The following is a 19,785-nucleotide window of genomic DNA, read 5'->3' on the forward strand; positions in this document are numbered from 1 at the left end:
CTGCCCAGCATTTTTAAAATTCATTCATTTATTTATTTCATTTTGTGCATATTCTAGTTGTGTCTATGTATATGTGCCATATGTGTATATGATACCCTTGCAGATCAGAAGAGGGCATTGGATCCCATGAAATCACCTTGTGGGTGGGGTGGTAGGACTTGAACTTGGAGCCTCTGAAAGAGCAACAATGCTTTTAACCACTGAGCCATCTCTCCAGACGTGAAAGAGATTGTTTTTGTGTATTTCTAGCATTAAATGTATTTTACTATATTAAATATTAATGTCTGTGTGTGCACTTACCAATTCAAGCAATCTTCACTTCTGAATGAGACTGTGCTAAATGTACCCAGACATGTCACTTTGTGTGACTCTATATGGACTGAAATTTGAAGCAACATATAAATATCTTCAGACCAGAATATGTATCTAACTGGAGTATTTAGTGATCTTAACAATTAGAAAATAGTATTATTTACAAGTTTTATGTGTGAATCTTGATTAGTATATATATTTAGAGAGATCTAATGTTACTAATATAATTATTAAATTTAAATTTAAAAAAAGATCCATAGGAAACTAAAGCCTCCAAAGTAATCTCCTAAACTTTTCTCCCTAGAAGATGTGGAAAATAAATACTCACTATTGTCATGTATACAGTAATTGGTGAGGAAATGAAATTTATCAAGCCATTTATGCTAAGTAAAAAATAATTATTTTGCAAACTTAAAACATTTGAGTGGCATGGCAGTAGATTATTTTCCTGACTCCTCATCTCTTTCTGCTCTATTGTTGGACAGACAATGACTATGCAGTATCAGCTATGTAGGTCCTCAACTTCTATTTCTACATGCAGTTCTAGTCTGGACATTTGGGTAGTTCACAGAGATGTTGCCATGCACTGCCAAGAACCACAGAAGTTGCATGTGGGGCATCGCTGCTTAGTCATGCAGCCTCGTTAATGAACTGGCAGATCCTGGGATCAACTGTGGAAATGAGTGCAAAATAATTGCTCGTAGGTAGCTTATGAGTACATGAATACAGAACGCATTGCTCTAAATGTGAGCAATACTCTGAATGCAAGACTATTGTCAAAACATCCTCTGCCCAAGCTGTGCTGTCTAGCCTGTATGCTTCTGCTGGCCACTTGACTCCTCTGGTCACAGTGGAATTCAATTATTAACAGAGTAGGAATATCTTAATTCAGTCTATTAATTAACTATCCATTGCACTATTAAAATTCATATCCCAGGGCTGGAAGATGGCTCAGCCATTAAATTCTAGGCTCACCACCAGGAGCTGCAGACAACTCAGCAGTCAAGAGCACTTACTACTCTTTCAAGAGACCAAAATTCAGTTCCCAGGATCCATAGGAGGGAGTTCACAACTGCCTGTAAGTCCTGCTCCAGGGATCCAATACCTCTGGCCTCTGTGGGCACCTGTACATATTCACATGCAGATGTGCAAGGACATAATTTAAAATAACAAAAATAAACTCTAAAACAAAACATATGTATCCCCTTTTCTCTCTCGTACCTGGAAGGCAACAATATACCCAGGAGTCATGGCCTCCAGCTGAAAAGACATTACTGGGGGCATGACATTGACAGAAATCCAGTCTTCAGTTGTCTTATTTGTGTCACTTTGTTTAGACGTATGATAGACGATTTCAAATTTGGTTAGCACTCCATTTTCATGCTTAGGCTTATTCCACCTAAACTCTACCACAACTTCTTCCTTGTTGACATGTCTTCCACAGGACAATATGAATATTCTGGGGTTCTCTGGCTCTGACGGAACTGAAAAGTAGATGCACAAACAGGGTGGGATATAACATAAGGCTGGCTTTCACTGCCCATGATCATGGTGTGGACATCTTGCCAAAAAGGATTTCTATAGTCAAAGTACATTACTCTCATTACTCTCATTCTTAAGTCTGTTTACAAGAATAATCCGCTGGTTTCTTCAGAAGCTCATCTTCATATTCCAGCGAGTCTCCATGATGTCATCTCAGCCTACCCAATGTCCTCTTACCACCACTTAAGTTCATCCTTCTCATCTCTGTGCCCCAGACAGATGAAAAGTGGACTGGTTATCCCTAAGAAAGTATAACATTCACTCTCATCCTGACAAAGTGGTTTAACTGATGTCAGTTATTAAGAGAGGAGGCAATGACTATAACTGACCTTCACTCAGTTCAAGAGGTGAAATACAGCATGTAGGGACTTTGGCTCTCTTAACGCTAACCCTCAAGGAGTCAGAAAGTGGCAGAGATGGCTGACAAATATCCCCGGAGTATGGCATGGGCATCTCCAGCTGTGCTAGAGCTGAACCAAGGAATAGTCCCCATAGGCTCATATGTTTGAATGCTTAGTAGAATTAGGAGGTGTGGCCTTGTTGGAGGAACTATGTCACAGGGGGTGGGCTTTGAGGCTTCAAAAACCAGGCCCAGTGTCTTTCTCTCTCCCTGCTGTCTGTGGATCAGGATATAAAGTCTCAGCTTCAGGGGCCATACCTGCCTGTGTGCTACCACGCTTGCCTGCTCTGCTAACAATGACCCAGCAGTGGCTTAGACATATCTATCTGTTCTTACTCCATCTCTCACAATCCAGTCAAAGTCTCTGCACCAGAAGGTCTTCTGCACCATATCGATTCATGTACATCTCCCTTTTCTAGGAATACTTACAGTATCTTGACAAAGCTGAAGATTTTATAGCAATATCGGACTGCTATACACAATGCTACCCAATTTGGTTATCGTGGCCTCATTTCTATTATATTAGAAACAGATGTGTTTCGTTTCCAAAATGTTTTATGGACTCCACTTTTAAAAAATATATCTTTATTGCTTATTTAAGACATCCCCAAATCTGGTATTGAAGTGCCATATAATAAGTGCTTAATAAAAATTGGTGAGCTTGGATATTGTTTGCTATGTTGCAAATATTCTGAGGTATGGACCAAATCCCCTTATTCTTCCATGGCTCTGAATGTCTATCAGATGTTTACCACAGGCTCCAAGGGGATGCCCTGAGGGATGCAGTTCAAATTCATTTCCACAGAACTGCAGCACCAAAGCTGGAAGCCTAAGAAAAATCTTAGCGCACACCTGGACCCAAATGCTACCTGAGGCAGAACACGCTCATGTTCCACTATGTCCCCACCAGGAGCCTCGCGTGTAAACATTATTGAGTAAATCACACCATAAAAAGTGCACTGCTGAATGGATCTGTGTTTACTGAGCTATTACTGCCTGTTCTGTTGCAAGTTCATAGAAGTGAAATTAATATGGTACTATCATTTACCAATATTTGTACAAGTAACTCAATGAGATCTCAGAAACCCCAGTAAAAACTGGATTATGATCTTGTTGCTTAGCAACTATTTCACATGAGCCACTCTGGGCTTCACTTCTCACTTCCATAGCTAAGACTACAACACCTGCCTTGTCCCTTGGATCTGTGTGGGGATCCAGCACAGGTAGGTAATAAATGTTTAATAAAAGTGTGATGTCTGTAAACATGCTCTGTACACCTGTGAGGATAAGCCTGGTATTCCTTTTCAAATATATTTCCAAGAAGCATAAAATCTAGACACCAAGAACACTGGGTTACCAACATTGTTAATACCTGCTGCTCTGTAGAGCCCATTCACCCAATGAGATGTTTCATGGACTTCCTGAAACATGGTTTTTTGTTTTGTTTGTTTTGTTAAGATTTATTTATTTATTATATATAGTATTCTGTCTGCATGTATCCCTGCAGGCCAGAAGAGGGCACCAGTTCTCATTACAGATGGTTGTGAGCCATCATGTGGTTGCTGGGAATTGAACTCAGGACCTCTGGAAGAGCAGCCATTGCTCCTAACCACTGAACCATCTCTCCAGCCCCCTGAAACATGTTTTTGCCTTTTAGATATCACTACAGTAGAGCAAAAATAGTTTTTAGCCTTTCAAATATTCATCTTTGGGAACATATTTACCGGCTTATTTTAGTGATACTATTCTAATCTCCAAGAAGTCATTGAAAGGTCGTTGAACCTACACACCTTTATGAAACTGAAAGCTATTTTAACTATTATAACTATTATTGACTATCCATTCCAGACCAAGTAAAATAAGAATCTTCATCTTATGATTGTTTACAAAGAGATTTTCTTTTACCTGATTCAGGTGCACGAAGTGATACAGATGTTTTTTGACCCTTTCCCCAGTAAGTATATGGAGTGACAGAAAGATTAAATAAGGCATAGGGCTCCATCCCTTCCACAGTAAACATGGGTAAAGACTGTTGTTCAATAGCCAGGAACTAAAATATAAGCACAACACAATTTTAGAGGAAAAAGTATTGACTTTCATATTCATAACTAAAATTTCTGAATTTTGGTTTACTTCTAAAATCAAGACTTGAAATCTCAGAGATGCAAATTTTGATAAATGTTTTTGATATAGCCAACACCACAATTAGCACAAAGCAAAGACATCTGCGTAAATGTTCTCAGGCACCTGCCTAATAACCAAATGCTATGAGAAAACAACCAAAGAGACGTGTTTGGCTAAGTGTACAAATCACGTGTACACACACTGTTGACACAATGAGGAAGCGCCTTTGGGAAATGGTGGTGAACCAGCAACATACCTTAGACTGAGCACTAAATTCGACACTGTAGAAAACTATGCCCCAGTCCACTGCAGGGGGCTCATTCCACAGAATTTGGAAATTTGAAGCGTGTCCTTCAATCCGAAATGAAGACTCTGGAACAGAATCTGGGATAACCTTGGGAGTAGAGGAAAAGTTCCCTAAGGAATGAAAAAGAGAGAAACAGCAAGAAAGCTAAGGATAGACTCATGGAAACCCAGCAGAAACTGAAAATAATTAGAATTAAAACCAGATGTGGTGGTGCATTTTTGCAATCCCACCAGAAGTTGGAGATAGAGGGACCAGAAGTTCAAGGTCAGTTTCAACAGTAAAATGATTCCTAAGTCCATCTTGACTACATGAGACCTTGACTATAAACATACAAATGCTAATTTTTCATTTCCTTTTAAAATATCTTGGAAACTAACTTTTGCAGGATATATATTTGTTAGAATTAAACTTGCTATAAACAAATCAAAAGAACCACTAATGTTTTTCTTCTTAAGAAGTATGTTAAAAGAGAGAGTATCTGTCAAAATATCTATTGAAGACCAGGCGGTGGTGGCACTTGCCTTTAATCCCAGCACTCAGGAGACAGAGGCAGGTGAATCTATGAGTTTGAGGCCAGCATGGTCTACAGAGTGAATTCCAGGATAGCTGGGCTACACAGACAAATCCTGTCTTGAAAAACCAAGACAGGTGTATGTGTATGTGTGCTAGTGTATATGTGTGCATGTATATACACACACCTATATACATATACATATATATATGTATGTATATATATACATATATATATATGAAGCATAAAAGTGAGTTGGTAAAGATAAAATGCTGTACCTGGCAGGGGCTTGAGGGATGTCTGTATAATTGTGAACTGATTAAATTTCGCTGGCTCCGAAACAGACACACTGGTTCTCTGACCTATTTCCTGTGCTATAATAATCCTAAACCCATTGATCCAGAAGAGCCGACCACTGTAGTACATCAGTGCATTCTGGGAAATTTCAGAAGTACTCCAGGCTGCAAATTCTGTGATGGTAGCATCCCCAGCCCTGCTAAAACATAAAACCAGTGAGTGTGCATCTGGAGTTTAGGGAGATCTGGTAGGTACAAGCACTCACAAAATTATGTGCTCCTAAATAAGCATGTGTGTCTGTGAACATGCAAACAAGAAAAATATGCATCAACAATTTTCAATGTTTTTACTTTCATATTAATTTTTTAATTTTCTTAAATAACCGAACTTAAACCAAATTTTCTTATTAACGTAATGCAGCACTTGCAAGAACATAGACGTTTCGGGTTTGAACAAATCCTTGTGCTTTGGGTGACACTAATGTCACAACCTGAATTCTCACTGCTTCACTACAGAGTTCACATCTTGCTCTTCCGTAACACTTGCAGCTGTAGAAGAAAGACCTAGCGCCAGGTTCTTCCAGGCCTTACAAATAAAGTTGCCATCCAGAAAGAAAGCCACAACTTTTTGTCATCCATGCAAAAGGTTCAAAAATGACATACAGATGCAGGCAGGAGAGCTTGGAGCCACCAGGGACATACAGTAACACAATGCTGGAGACATGCGTAGAGTTCTAGCACAATTGTAACTTTTTAAAAAAGAAAACATATTTGAGAAGATGTGAGAAACAGCCAAAGACCAAAGAATTTATGGGCATTTACCCAGGATAGAAAGCTCCACTTACCCCCAGTGTAGTACCGCAAGAATTCCAATCCACAGAGACACACAATAGCTGTGTTATTAACATAGGTACCAGGGAAGGCATCCTTCCGGTCTACCAAGTAGCTTCACTCAACCTTCTCTGTTGAAATCAGTTCACATGAAACCAACAAGAAGAGCCTACATGCCTATTTGATCATACCCATACCCCTCTGCAGATGAATGAATTTGCTCGCGGTATAGGTTGATACTTCAGCAGTAGGTAGGTCTGTGTACAAATAATTTCTCATGTAAACATCTATAAAATATGAGCATACCAATACCAAAAATTCTGTGGCTAGCTGAAGTCTACCCTTTTCATCATGGCTTTCTTGGGAACTAAAAAGACATGTTAGGAAAGGCAAAGCATTCTCTTCAAGCCTTCCAGGCATCATCGCACCTCCGTCCTCGAAGAACAGCTGTGTACAGATGAATACACTGATTGTCCTGCACCAGCCAATACAGCAGTCCGTCACTGAGGTCTAATGTCAGGGCAATAACCTAAACAGAAAATAAGGAAAGAAAATGAATCAGGCCTGAGGAAACAGCTCAGCTGTAGAGTCCTTGTCTAGCATGCGTGAAAGTGTTCGTTCAATCCCCCATGCTGCAAAAACAAAAAGAAAGTGAATCACCCACAGATCTGAAACACACCTTGGTGAGTAGCTCAGACTCCAACTATGTATTTCTCTTCAAGGATTTTTTTCCTTCACAAAATATCAAAATCATATAACTATAATTTATGGAAATGTGCATGGATTTCCTGAAATTCTTCAAAAGGTAAGAATACCAGTTATTCGATTTTACACACTTAGTTCTGATGATAACCAAAGTGGGTCTCTCAGCTGGGCAGTACCCAGAAACTTTCGAAGAATACAACTCCCAACCCACTCCAGAGCTGCTCAGATTGAAATGGAAAAACCTGCCGAATGTGAACCCACTTAGGATAAGGCAAACTACAGAAATCTTCGTTACTATGTTTGAACTAAGAAATTAATCAGTTCTGACCACCAAATAAGGTTTACAGAAACACTGGTCGTAGAATGATCTTACTCTAACAGCATTTCCTTAGAAATCTACCTTAACAAAAGCAAGTAGAGGCAGTATTGTCACTACTATAGATTGGCACCATTTAGCATCATTAAATAATGACATGCTAATCTTTACTTTGTCACCTTTTTGCCAGATAGCCAGGGCTGAGCCTGCAGAATGAGAGAACTTTCTCCATTCAGTCTGGTGCTTTCAACTGAGTAGAGAGTAGTCCAATACAGATATCCACCAACTGAATCCACAGCCATATCATTCACCAACAGCTTCACGTGAGCAACAATGTCAGTGTGTCCTGTCAACACAGACTGCCTTTGGATCTAGAAAACATGACAGTATTGCCAGATAATTATTTTCAAATCATATAATTATTTCTGGATGGTGTAGTCCAGTTATTAGTAAGTTCTTTCACTCATTTATATGTTCACTTATTCATTCAAACACAAATATTTATCACCACTCTGTGATTGCTGGGTGTTAGGCTAAACCTTGGAAAACAACAGATACAGCACCTGCCTCAATAGAACTTCCATAGTCTTTTCATGTCTAAGAGAAGTAAACTGAGTTAAAACATTCAGTATTCTTAACTATATATTCAAAGTACCCATGCCTTATTTTTTTTCAGGGTCTCTCTAGATAGCCATGGCTGCCTTGAACTCAGAGATCCATCTGGCTCTGGGATGGTGTCTGGGCTGGGATTAAAGGCATTAAATACATTCTTGGTATTTGATTGGGAGCTGGAAATGCAGCTCAATGGGAGACCACAAGACTGTCTTCATCCCCATGACTACCGAAAAAGAGAAAGAATCTTCTCAGACTCAAAGGGGTATGCATGTCTTCACGGAGGAAGAGGCCTCTCCTCACTCCTCTTTACTACATATCTCCCTAATTTTACCTGTTACATGTCAGACACTGTACTTTTTGATTCCTAAAATATTAGTCCCCACGTTTGGAGAAACGGCTCCATGCCATGCAAATCGCTGAAGTGGGCAGGCTTTGCTTTAGAGTACTCAAGATACCAGGCTCTGACTTACCACATACGTCTTCCCAGCCCAGTAGAGAAAGTGACCCAGCCATTCAAAGGCCAAAGCACCAGCCCCTGCAATGCTGGGTATGTGATAGCTCTCTGAGATGTCCATGGCATTCAGTGGCCGCACGTAAACATTGCCTGTTGTGTCACTGTAGTAGAGGCTGTTGTTATACCAGTCCATATCTCAAAACAAAGACAAACAAACAGCGCTTATCCTCATGCGTGCTAATAGGAAGAAGCAGGATGAGTAGTCACACTGATGCCCATAAAGTATAGTGTCGGCATAGCTATTCGTGAGAAAGTAAGGGTCTGTCAAACATATGTAAGTAAGGGCTGGTCTTGGTGGTACAGTCCTCTAATACCGGTACTTGGCAGGCTGAGGCAGTCTGCACATTTGAGGCCAGCCTGGTCTGTATAGCAAGATCAGGTCAACCAGGGTCTTCAAACAGTGAGACTCTGTCTCATGTACACACGAAAAAGAATATTTCAGTAAAGCAAGCCCCAAGTTGGAAGCCCTGGAACCAGGAAGACGAACAGATCCACACAGAGCATCTGCCTGGCACTGTTCCAGGTGTTTTACTACCTAACTGAACTCCTAAAACAGTGGTGGCAAACGGAATTACCACTTTCTTAGATTCCATGAGATTGTCTACTCTGTCTGAGGCCTCAGAGATCCAAGAGGGGGAGTCAAGTTCTCCCACCAACTCCAGGCCACACCCTTTCCCCTGGTGCCAAGCTCCCCCACCAACTCCAGGTGATAAAAATGATAAATGAAAGCTCATGAGCATCACCGGGCGGTGGTGGTGCCCGCCTTTAGTTCCAGCACTCAGGAGGCAGAGACAAGCAGATCTCTGTGAGTTCGAGACCAACCTGATCTACAACAGCGAGTTCCAGGACAGCCTTCAAAGCCACAGAGAAACCCCCCCCAAAAAAATTCATGAGCATCGATCAAAGTCCTTCTGAAGTGGACACAATAAATAACACCCCTACCTAACAGCAGACACTTTCTTAACAACAACACTAGCAGAATTTTTCCTTCCTGGAAGCCCTGGCAGCTAGAACTCAGCACTTTCCTTTGGCTGAGTCACCTGGCAAGACACTGAATAGGAACCTACACCTGGGTCAGTGAGAGTGTCTACCTGACACATTTCCTACGTCAGAGGACAGGAACTCTCCTGGGCCAAAGCTACTGAGTGGTTTGCTCCAAAGCCCATCTTCCTTCACAGCCATGATGAATGGTGGCTCAGTAGCTATATGGTAACAGAAAAAGAAATTAGTAGAAAATGTCACACAAAGCATACTTTTATAAGGCAACGTTACACAAAGCATACTTTTTAAGGCAATGTCTCACTATGTCCTACTCAGTGGCCTAGAACTCTCTATGTAGACCAGGCTAGCATCAGACTCATAGAGATCTGCTTGCCTCTGCTTCCCAAGTACTGGGATTAAAGACTGAGTGCCTACATGCCCAACTAACTTTAAAAAGTAAAACATCAACATTTTGAAAAACATCATAGAATGAGATAAGCAGTTGCATCTGTGTAGTAGAATCACCTATCCTGTTAAAGGTCCTTCTGAACTTTACATAAATACTTGAAATCGAATACGAAGAGGGATGCTGCCGCTGTAACAGTGTCCAATAGTGCCCTGCCAGACACCCACAGTCAGGCCACAGTCTATCACAGTGGTTCTCAACCTTCCTAATGCTGTGACCCTTTAGTACAGTTCCTCGTGTTGTGGTGATCCCCAACCATAAAACTATGTCTGGTTTTTACTTCATACCTGTAATTTTGCTACTGTCATGAATCATAATGTAAATACCTGAAATGAGGGATGTCTGACATGTGACCCCTATGAAAAGGTTATTCAACCATGAATGGTCGAGACCCACAGGTTGAGAACTGCTGATTTGTCGCCACAGCTACCTTCAACTGCCACAGTTGTTATGATCCCATTCACAAAACCCAGAAGTGGTTGTGATAATGACTACATAAATGATGCTGTTGTCCTTCGATGTCTTCGAGCCAAAATGATGAAATTCACTGTAACTCATAGACCCCTCCACTTCTCTCTCTAAGACATTCAGAGTTGTGTCTTAATAAACTGAGAAAAAACCATTGAGGAAGAAGGTTGTATTTCTTCAAATATATCTTGAAGTGTACAAGGTATCAGGTAAGAAACACAAATATCCATGGTGACTTATTTGATACCCTAATCGTAGATTTCATATTCACCCTCAAGAGCTCAACACAGCTTGTTCTTATCTCTTTATAATATTTGGAGCAAGAACTTGTACAGGGCACTCAAGCTAAGTCTCTCCTTGTTAGACTCACTCCCCAACCCAGATCATAGTCTTACCTGGTACCAGGGTGGTACCCACTGAGGGGTCTGACCAGGGCCCTGGGCCTTTAGGAGAACTCGCTCTCACAGAAACCATGTATTTTGTAGCACTCTGCAGCTTGGGCACATTAAGTATGGTACCACTTAGGTTAGAGAAAACTTGAGTGACTTTAGGAAGGTCTTGAGTGGAAACTTTCACCTCATAAGTCCAGTTCTGCCAGGCGGAAGGACCTAAAGAGTTAAATAATGTCATTGACCTGAGTGACACTGCAAGGACAGACCAAGGGATTCTCAAAAATTGATCTGTAACCTATCTCAAATGAAGGGTAGTTAGCAGTCACGCTTACTCTACTAACAGGGTCAATGTGATGGCGACAGTAGGGTCCACTCCTCCCATGCCACTCTCTTAGCACTATTAGAGGAGAAAGAATTTCCAACTAGTAAAGCTGTGAGAGTGTACTTTTAAAAACATTTTTTAGTTGGTCAGGTAGTGGTGGCACATGCCTTTAATCCCAGCACTTGGGAGGCAGAGGCAGGTGAATCTCTGAGTTTAAGATCAACCTAGTCTACAGAGTGAGTTTCAGGATAGTCTTCAAAGCTACACAGAGAAACCCTGTCTTTTTTAGTTTTCCGGTTTTTATTTTAGAAATAATCTTATTTTACATATCAATCCCAGTTCCCTCTCCCTTCCATCCTTCCATGGCCCTCACTGACCCCCCAAACCATTCCCTACCCACTACCCAAGGATAGTGAGGCCTTCCATGGGGGATCATCAAAGTCTGTCACATCATTTGTGGGAGGGCCTAGTCCCTCTTTCGTGTATCTGGGCTGCAATAATGTCCTTCCATAGGGAATGGGCTCCCAAAGTCCTTTTGTGCACTAGGGACAAACACTGACTCCACTGTCAGAGGTCCCATAGACTGCTCAGGCCTCCTAGCTGGCACCACATTCAGAGGGCTTGGTTCGGTCCAATGCTGGTTCCCTAGTTTTCCAGCTAGGGTCTCTGTGCCCTCACTAGGTCAGGTCAACTGGAGAAACCCTGTCTTGAAAAGCCAAAAAAAAAGGTTTAAGTTGGGATTTCAACATGTAGCCCAGGCTTGCCTTGAATTTAAAATCTTCCTGCCTTAATTTCTCAGTGCTGAGATCAGAACAGAAGTCTGTGCCACTATGCCTAGATAAGCTGTCGCTCTTTCTATATGGTAGATCTGTATCATGTTAGGGGGTTCTCTATAACACTACCAGGTATAAGCAGGCTCTTAATTTAAAAAATATTCTCCAAATAATTACCAGAAGCCAAATTAACTTGGGGGGCTGCCAATTCATTCTCAATGTGTGTGTGAAAAAGAGGGAGGAGAAGGTGTCCTCATGAATCCTAGGCTAGCCTCAATTTCTGATATAGTTGAGGATGACCTTGAAGTTACAGATGTCCAATGTTTGCCTTGCTGGAGATCAAACTCAGGGTTTGGTGTATACTAGGTGAGCACTCAATCAACTGAGCTACATCTCTGGCCCTCATTCTCAACTGTTTTAGTTTTTGAAATATGTAGCAAATAAGCATGATCAATTTGTCATAAAGGAAAAATTGCCCAAGTGTATTAAGTATTACTGCCTAATGATGGGTCGGAGGCTAGCAAAACAGTGATCCACAGTGAGAAGCCACCCTCTGCTTCTGTTAATAAAGCTTCCACTATCCATTTACGCCTGGTTTTTGGCTGCTTCCGAAGCAACACAGAGTTAGGCTGCTGTGACAGAGACCGTCTGTCCACAGAATGATATCCTTTGCCCTTCTTTTACTAAAAAGCTCTGGAGCCCACTTGCTTCCTACCACACGTGTTCTGTCTGTCTGGAGATGAAGAGTCAAGCCAGAAAGCTGCAGGGAATTGCTGACATTCATTCTAGCCCCCCAGCCCAAGTGTGTTATCCTCCTGGCTGGTTGCCATTCAGACTAGAAAGTCAGTATATCTCATAATAGATGTCCAAAAATGGCTGGGCTATTATGTTGCGATCTACTGATGGAATATGAAGACCCTCCTACTGTAAGGCTAAAATAATAAATATCCCAGCATTCTGGAGGCAGAGGCAGGCGGATCTCTGTGAGTTCGAGGCCAGCCAGGTCTACAGAGCAAGTTCCAGGACAGCTTCCAAAGCAATACAGAGAAACCCTGTCTCGAAAAACCAAAAATAAATAAATAAAATAAAATAATAAATACAAGACAAATGTAAAAACACTGTTTGAGCTAAGTAGTTGCCCCTGGCTGAAGACTAGATTCAGGCTCCCACAACTGAGTCTCTCTGCTGAGCAGGAGAGGCCTCTCTCCCTTCCAGCTGGTCAGTAGTCCCCTGAGCACAGAACACTCACTGGCTCCTATGGCGAGAGCAGGAGGCTTCCATTGCACAAGGGCCTCTTGAGAACCAAACAGCACCGAGAGCTCCTGTGGATGGCCTGGCAGAGGGTACGACTGGATGGATGAGCCAAAGATGACCAAGTTACCAAACCCAAATTCTTCTATGTGACTCAGGTCACATCCCACGATGAACTCATTGAAAGACAGAGAGTCCTGCTGGAAAATGGCCTTGCCGTCTGTAATGAGGAAGTCATTGTTTTCACAAGCAAAGCTCTTGACATCCTTAAGGGGTACCCAAGGCAGCACCCGATGGAAAGCCGAGCCATCCAGAAATGTGGACATGAAGACTTGCATGGTGTCATTGAAGTAAATGATTCGCTTGGACTGTGGCTTCACTGCAAAGTCCTTTAATGTGCCACTCTCCACAATGTGCACAGCTTCAGCGTGCCTGCCAGATGGCAAAGGGAGGCTGACTCTGTAAATGCCATCTCTCAGGAGATAAAAGACATACCTGACGGGGGACAAAAAAGGCTGGTGTGATTCAGCGCAAGGGTGATTGTGTGACCTTCTGGGCTAATTGATATTAGCCTGTTACACATCAGTACCATGCGTCCCAGGACTTCCAGAAGTGAAAAATGATAGAGGTCAACACTGGAACTATGCCCAGCTGATTACAGTTAGAAGCTAGAAGGTCTTTATCACACACATATGCAATCCTAGAACTTGGAGGATGGAGGCAGAAGAATCAGGAGTTCCGAGGTCATCCTCATCTACTTCGTGAGTTTAAGACTAGCCTGAACTCAAGAAAATTCTATAGCTCAGGGATTCAAACCTAAAGTGAAATAAATTTCTGGGGCTAGAGAGATTTCTGAGTTAGTGAATTGCTTTCTGTACAAGGGCTTTTGCTTGAATAACCAGAACCCACATAAAACCAGGTGCAAGAGCATGTTACTGTTCCTAAGGCAAGATGGGAGGGAGAGACTTGAGGCTACCAGAAGCTCACAGGCCTGCTAAGCTGATGAACACTTAAAGGACACATGTCTTAAACACACTGGAGAGAGAGCAAGGACTAACACTGGAGGGTGTCCTCTGACCTCCACGCATGCTCCCTGAAACTTCTACATGCTTGTTGTGACATGCATTCATCCCATGCACTCACACACACACACACACACAGCATGCACACTCTCACAAGAAATTTCTAAAATTTTAAAGAATTTGAAAAAGAAAGTTTGACTTTAAATAACAGTGAGAAATCTTTTTCTAAGAATGTCAGTGTGAGAAAAAAATATGTTCTGTACTTTTTATTTCATTCAAAATTAAAGCAAATCTGGGTTGGAAAGATGGCTCAACAGTTAAAAGCACTGGTTGCTCTTCCAGAGATCTTTAGTTCAATTCCCAGTACCCACATGGTGGCTCATAACTATCTGTAAAGAGATCTGGTGCCCTCTTCTGGCATGCAGGCAGACCTCTGTATACAAAATAAATAAAATTAAAAATGAAAGTAAATTTATTCCTACAACAAAGAAAAATGTTTAATCTTACCCACATTGAACACATTTATTAGTAAAGACTTTGTTGGGTTTTGGTCATATTTAAGACCAAATAATCCCAAGAATAACCTTCTGTGCTTTTGCGGAAACACATTCATAGACGTTTGACATACACAAAATATCTTCATTTCATTCTCAGAATTTATTTCATTCTACATCTATAAGCAATGGCACAGACTTGCTTCCTAGGGATCTCACTGCGACTGCACAGTCCAACTGAGCCCAAATGCAGTTCGTGTGTGTGTGTGTGTGTGTGTGCGCGCGCGTGTTTTTCATTTTTCCCATCGGGAAAAGGAATCTTGCAATTAAAATGTGTACTTGTTCTTAATCACCAACCCCTATCCCATAAGGGTGGATGGTGGCAGCCTACTTGTTAAATTTGCCTCTTGATAGTGTAATAGTCAGGCCAGGAGATGAAACAGAGCTGAATGGCTCAGCCAGAGGCGGATGATGAAATAGCTTCTCATGGTGGCCACAGAAGGGAGGAGCAATGAGATATTGGTTCCCGTTGTAAAGCAGTGTTGAATACTGGACTAGAATCATGATTCCAATGTCTCTAGCAAAAGGCAGTTTCCTTGTAACTACAGTTCACTGTAGAAAAGGAAACAATCAAACTCAAAAGCACTTTTAATAATATTGACCTGAAATGAGATGCTCAGTTAGACTCATTGGGTGTTACAGTCCTGCACTGACAACCAAGCTTTATAGGGATTTTTGTCAATGGAAGAGAACCCATATTTACAAGGCTAAGGCTTACCCATTGTAGGAATCAACCACAATTTTTTGAGGCGCAACAATAGACAATAGAGTAATTTCCTCAAAATTTGAGCAGTTTTCTAAGTCACAAACATATACCTAGAAAGCCAAAAATAGAACAATCGGATTAATGTCTGTCTTCATTCATTTTGGCACCAAGTATTTCATGAACAGTTCAGGACTTGGAATTGTCACAATCACTATGGACTTTACAAAACACACAAGAAGAACAACACTTGATGGGCAATTTAATTGGTGCTCAGCTATAGCAACAGAGCTCAGGAGTCTGAGGCAGTAAGATGACGAATAACAGGCCATCCTGGGCTATACGAAGTACTCAGTATGGAAAAACAGGAACTTTATATTTTATGTCCTAGTATGTTTACATTTCTATTAGTACGATTAATACATAAGTATGTTTTTTTGTCTTATTTTTGTTGGTTGGTTGATGGGGAAGTCCTATGTATATGTCAATAAAGCACTGTTGGCCAATAGGGAAGCAAGATAGGTGGGACTAGGAGTTGAGGAGGATTCTGGAAAAGAGAGAGACACAGAGAGACACGATGTAGCCGCCATAGGAATAAGATGTCTGGACCCTTTTCTCTGGTAAGAGAAATACTTAGATTAACAATTATGGGTTAAATACTTAAGTCAGAGATAGCCAGTAAGAAACCAAGCAAACAGCCAACAGCTTTATAATTAATGTAGTGTCCTGTGAGTTATTTGGGGGTTCAGACAATGTGGCAGGGCCCAGGAGACCAGCAGGAAAAAAACTACACTCTACAGTTGGTTGGTTGGTAGGTTGGTTGGTTGGTTGGTTGGTTGGTTGGTTGGTTGGTTGGTTTATGGAGGTACCCAATTATTTTTAAAACTTGTGCTATATACAAGCTTCTAAACTGCAAAGTTTCAGGTGGGGTGGTAGCCTTTGTTCACTGCAATAAACATGCACCTATAAAATGAAAACTTGAAACACAGGAAGAATGTGTCTTCTCAAAGATTCCAGAGACCTATTAAAATAACCCCAGGTTACTAAATAATTAAAGATGCTGGCAGAGGACTTTGCTCACAATGGTCAGTCTAACCCAGTGATACCACAAGCATGAGAACTTTCTTAAAGCAGATAAACTACCATTAACAAAAACTTACAAGCATGAAAAACTTAAAAATAATGGAGGCTTAATGGTATATCAGAACTACCTCACCTTCATCTAGTAGCTGATGGAAACAGAAGCAGACACCCACAGCTAAACACTGAGCTGAACTCTGGAATCCAGTTGCAGAGAGGGAGGAGTAATGAGCAAAGGGGTCAAGACCAGGCTGGAGAAACCAAGAGAAACAGCTGACCTGAACAAGGGGGAGCTGATGGGCCCCAGACTGATAGCTGGGAAACCAGCATAGGACTGTTCCAGACTCCCTGAATGAGGATGTCAGTTTGGAGGTCTGGCTAATCTATGGGGCCTCTGGTAGTGGATCAGTATTTATCCCTAGTATATGAATGGACTTTGGGAGCCCACTCCACATATAGAGATACTCTCTCAGCCTAGACACATGGGGGAGGGTCTAGGCCATGATCCAAATGGTATGACAGACTTTGAAGATCACCCATTGAAGGCCTTACCCTCCCTGGGGAGCAGACAGGAGATGGATAGGGAGTTGGTGGGGGGCAGGGGAGAAGGGGAGGGAGAGGGAACGGGGTTGACATGTAAAAGAATCTTGTTTCTAATTTAAACTTTTTTAAAAATGAAAAAGAAGAACTAGCTCACACTAGGTCAAAATTAGACCTTCTTGTAAACTAGGTCCATGATTCATTACCAATCTAGTATCTGAAGTAAGTAGTCAGTGAGACAAAATTTGTGTTTACCACCAAACATGCATGTTAATATTGGTAGCTAGTTAAATTCACTCAGACTAACCAGTTTGTCCATGATGAAATACATCCTCCGGTAAAGCCAATCTATGGAGATGGAGGAGATGACACCTGAGCCTCTGTAAAAAGTTCTCAGATCAGACATATCAGACATGTTGGCTGCCTTCTTCATCCATATGAGAGTTCCTTCTGAAAAATAAACCACTTGCTGCTGGACGTCAACAGCTATCCCTAGAAGAGTCAAGCAAGTGAGACATGTGGTTAAATGTCCACAGGGACTGAAAAACTCTGACTGAAGCGACTTTGTGTTTAATGCTTGCCAAAGTCAAACAGAAGTTCCTATCTTGTAAACATATTCTTATGAATTCTTCTAGTATACACAGCTTATATGTGCAAGGATGTTGGGTATTTTCATAACATGCAAAACACACTAGAAGAATTTTAGAATAGTATAGTCTATAAACATTCAAGATACTGAATTCTTGAAACATTGGAAAATTTGGGGTAAAGTGGATTTGGTTTGGGGTTGTTTGTTGAGTACTGAAAGACTCCAGAGCCTCATACATGTTTAAGCACGTGCCTTAGTCGTGGGCTACAGCCCCAAACACAAAAGCATTTTTGAATATTTTTATTGTTTGAAGGTTTCATAAATGTTTTTTGATCAAATCCATTCCCCCCATTTCCTCCCCTCCAATTCCTCTTCTACCCCAACCACTATTCTCTCCTAATTTCATGTATTCTCTTTTTTTCAAGGCTTCTGAGTCCACATAGTGGTACCAGTGCATGCATGGGTATGGGGCCTTTTAGGAATATGGGTAACCTCCCAGGGTTCACTGACGAAAACTGACTCTTGGGGATAGAGAGGTGGCTCAGAGATTAGGAGCACTGACTGCTCTTCCAAGGGAGTACAGTTCAATTCCCAGTACCCACATGGCAGTTCACAACTGTCTGTAACTCCAAGATCTGACACCCTCACATAGATATACATCAGGCAAAACACCAATGCACATAAAACAAAAATAAACAAATAATTTTTAAACAGAAAAAAACGGACTCTACATCTCCCAGCAGCTATCAGTTGCCAAAGCTCCTCATTCAGATATAGAATTTCATGTACCCTCCCCTATCCATGCTGGGTTTGTCTGGCTTGATCTTGCACAGGTCTGGTGCATTTGGTCAAAGCCACTGTGAGTTCAGATGTACAACTGCTTAGTAATATCAAGAAAATAGTTTCACTACAGTCACCCTGTAGTGTGCATAGCATATTTCAGCACTAAGAAAGCTATCAAAAAACAATAAAGCTTCCAGGTCATTACCCAGTGATTTCTCCGTGTTCTGACTAACGGATAGGTGCCTTCAGAAACAGCATCTCCCATGAAGTTCTGGAGGGTGACCAAGAGCATTGGCAATATCCTGTGATGTTTGGGGGATCTAGCTAGCACCAGCATCCAAGAACATTTTTAATATTCTTCTATTTTAGAAGTTTCTATCCAGAAATTGCAAATATTTCCTTTTACGGTAAAGAGACACACATCTGTTAGACTGACCTGTAATATTATGATGTATGGTATCTGACCAAAGACAGTGTGCCTCATCTACTAAGTACTTTAAGGACCTCTTTCTTAGAGAAGTTTTTCTGGATAAAAAGAGCCATTGTTCTTCTTCTTGAACTGAAAAACATAATTTATGGGCAGACTGACTAACCATACACGTAGCAACACAAAAAGTTTTAGTTCTTCAGCACAAGAGAGATAGCACTTAGAAAAAAAAGACTGATTACATTTTCTGAAGTTACTTAGAGGTATTGCACCTGTGGCATAATCTCCATAAATCCATTGTTGGTGGTAGGAAATATGATGGCAGTCAAGTAAGAGCTATGTGAACATATCATGTGATACATTATACCATTGTAACATCTGTGTTCCAATAGAAGTTAAATCATTATCCCCAGTTATAACAATTTCCTTAATAGATGTAATCCAGCTTCAACCAAAGTGGGGTATTACATGTCACAAGATAGCTTGAAGGTGTTGACATTAACATCTCTCTCTTTCAAGCAGGAGAACAATTCTTCAAAAAAAAGTTTTGTTTTGTTTTGATGGCTACAGAACTCTGACTGAGCCGGGCGGTGGTGGCGCACGCCTTTAATCCCAGCACTCGGGAGGCAGAGGCAGGCGGATCGCTGTGAGTTCGAGGCTGGGCTGGACCAACAGCCTTGTAAACAATACAGAGAAACCCTGTCTCGTAAAAACCAAAAAAAAAAAAAAAAAAAAAAAAAAAAAAAGAACTCTGACTGATATCCTGTTCAGTGTTATAAGGTCCATGAGGGATGGACACTTTCAAGACAATAGATGGCATGCAATAATCACATAGCAACCTTAACCCTGCTCTATATTTAACTTTCCCTTTGGGCATGTTTCATGCCTGATAACAATACCTCTCTTTTCCTAAAGTCTAGGATAGGAAAATGTACATATAACTCCTAAATTTGTAAATGCA

General features: G+C 41.2%; 1 protein-coding gene across 1 annotated transcript in view; it reads right to left on the reverse strand.

Moving 5' to 3' along the window:
* Window positions 1-19,785, reverse strand: part of Ros1 (ROS proto-oncogene 1, receptor tyrosine kinase) — a 114,659-nt gene that overhangs the window by 60,577 nt on the left and 34,297 nt on the right. The window contains exons 10-22 of the mRNA XM_040728281.1: window positions 18,834-18,956; window positions 17,333-17,517; window positions 15,421-15,518; window positions 13,125-13,621; window positions 10,784-10,996; window positions 9,565-9,675; window positions 8,430-8,608; window positions 7,524-7,715; window positions 6,752-6,852; window positions 5,475-5,689; window positions 4,635-4,795; window positions 4,160-4,304; window positions 1,534-1,796 (exon numbers count right to left, since the gene is read on the reverse strand). Coding sequence (XP_040584215.1) covers window positions 1,534-1,796; window positions 4,160-4,304; window positions 4,635-4,795; window positions 5,475-5,689; window positions 6,752-6,852; window positions 7,524-7,715; window positions 8,430-8,608; window positions 9,565-9,675; window positions 10,784-10,996; window positions 13,125-13,621; window positions 15,421-15,518; window positions 17,333-17,517; window positions 18,834-18,956 — 2,483 coding nt within the window. The remainder of the gene's footprint in view (window positions 1-1,533; window positions 1,797-4,159; window positions 4,305-4,634; window positions 4,796-5,474; window positions 5,690-6,751; window positions 6,853-7,523; window positions 7,716-8,429; window positions 8,609-9,564; window positions 9,676-10,783; window positions 10,997-13,124; window positions 13,622-15,420; window positions 15,519-17,332; window positions 17,518-18,833; window positions 18,957-19,785) is intronic.

Source organism: Mesocricetus auratus, unplaced genomic scaffold (assembly GCF_017639785.1).
Source record: "Mesocricetus auratus isolate SY011 unplaced genomic scaffold, BCM_Maur_2.0 Super-Scaffold_100018, whole genome shotgun sequence".
In the NCBI taxonomy this organism is placed as follows: domain Eukaryota; kingdom Metazoa; phylum Chordata; class Mammalia; order Rodentia; family Cricetidae; genus Mesocricetus; species Mesocricetus auratus.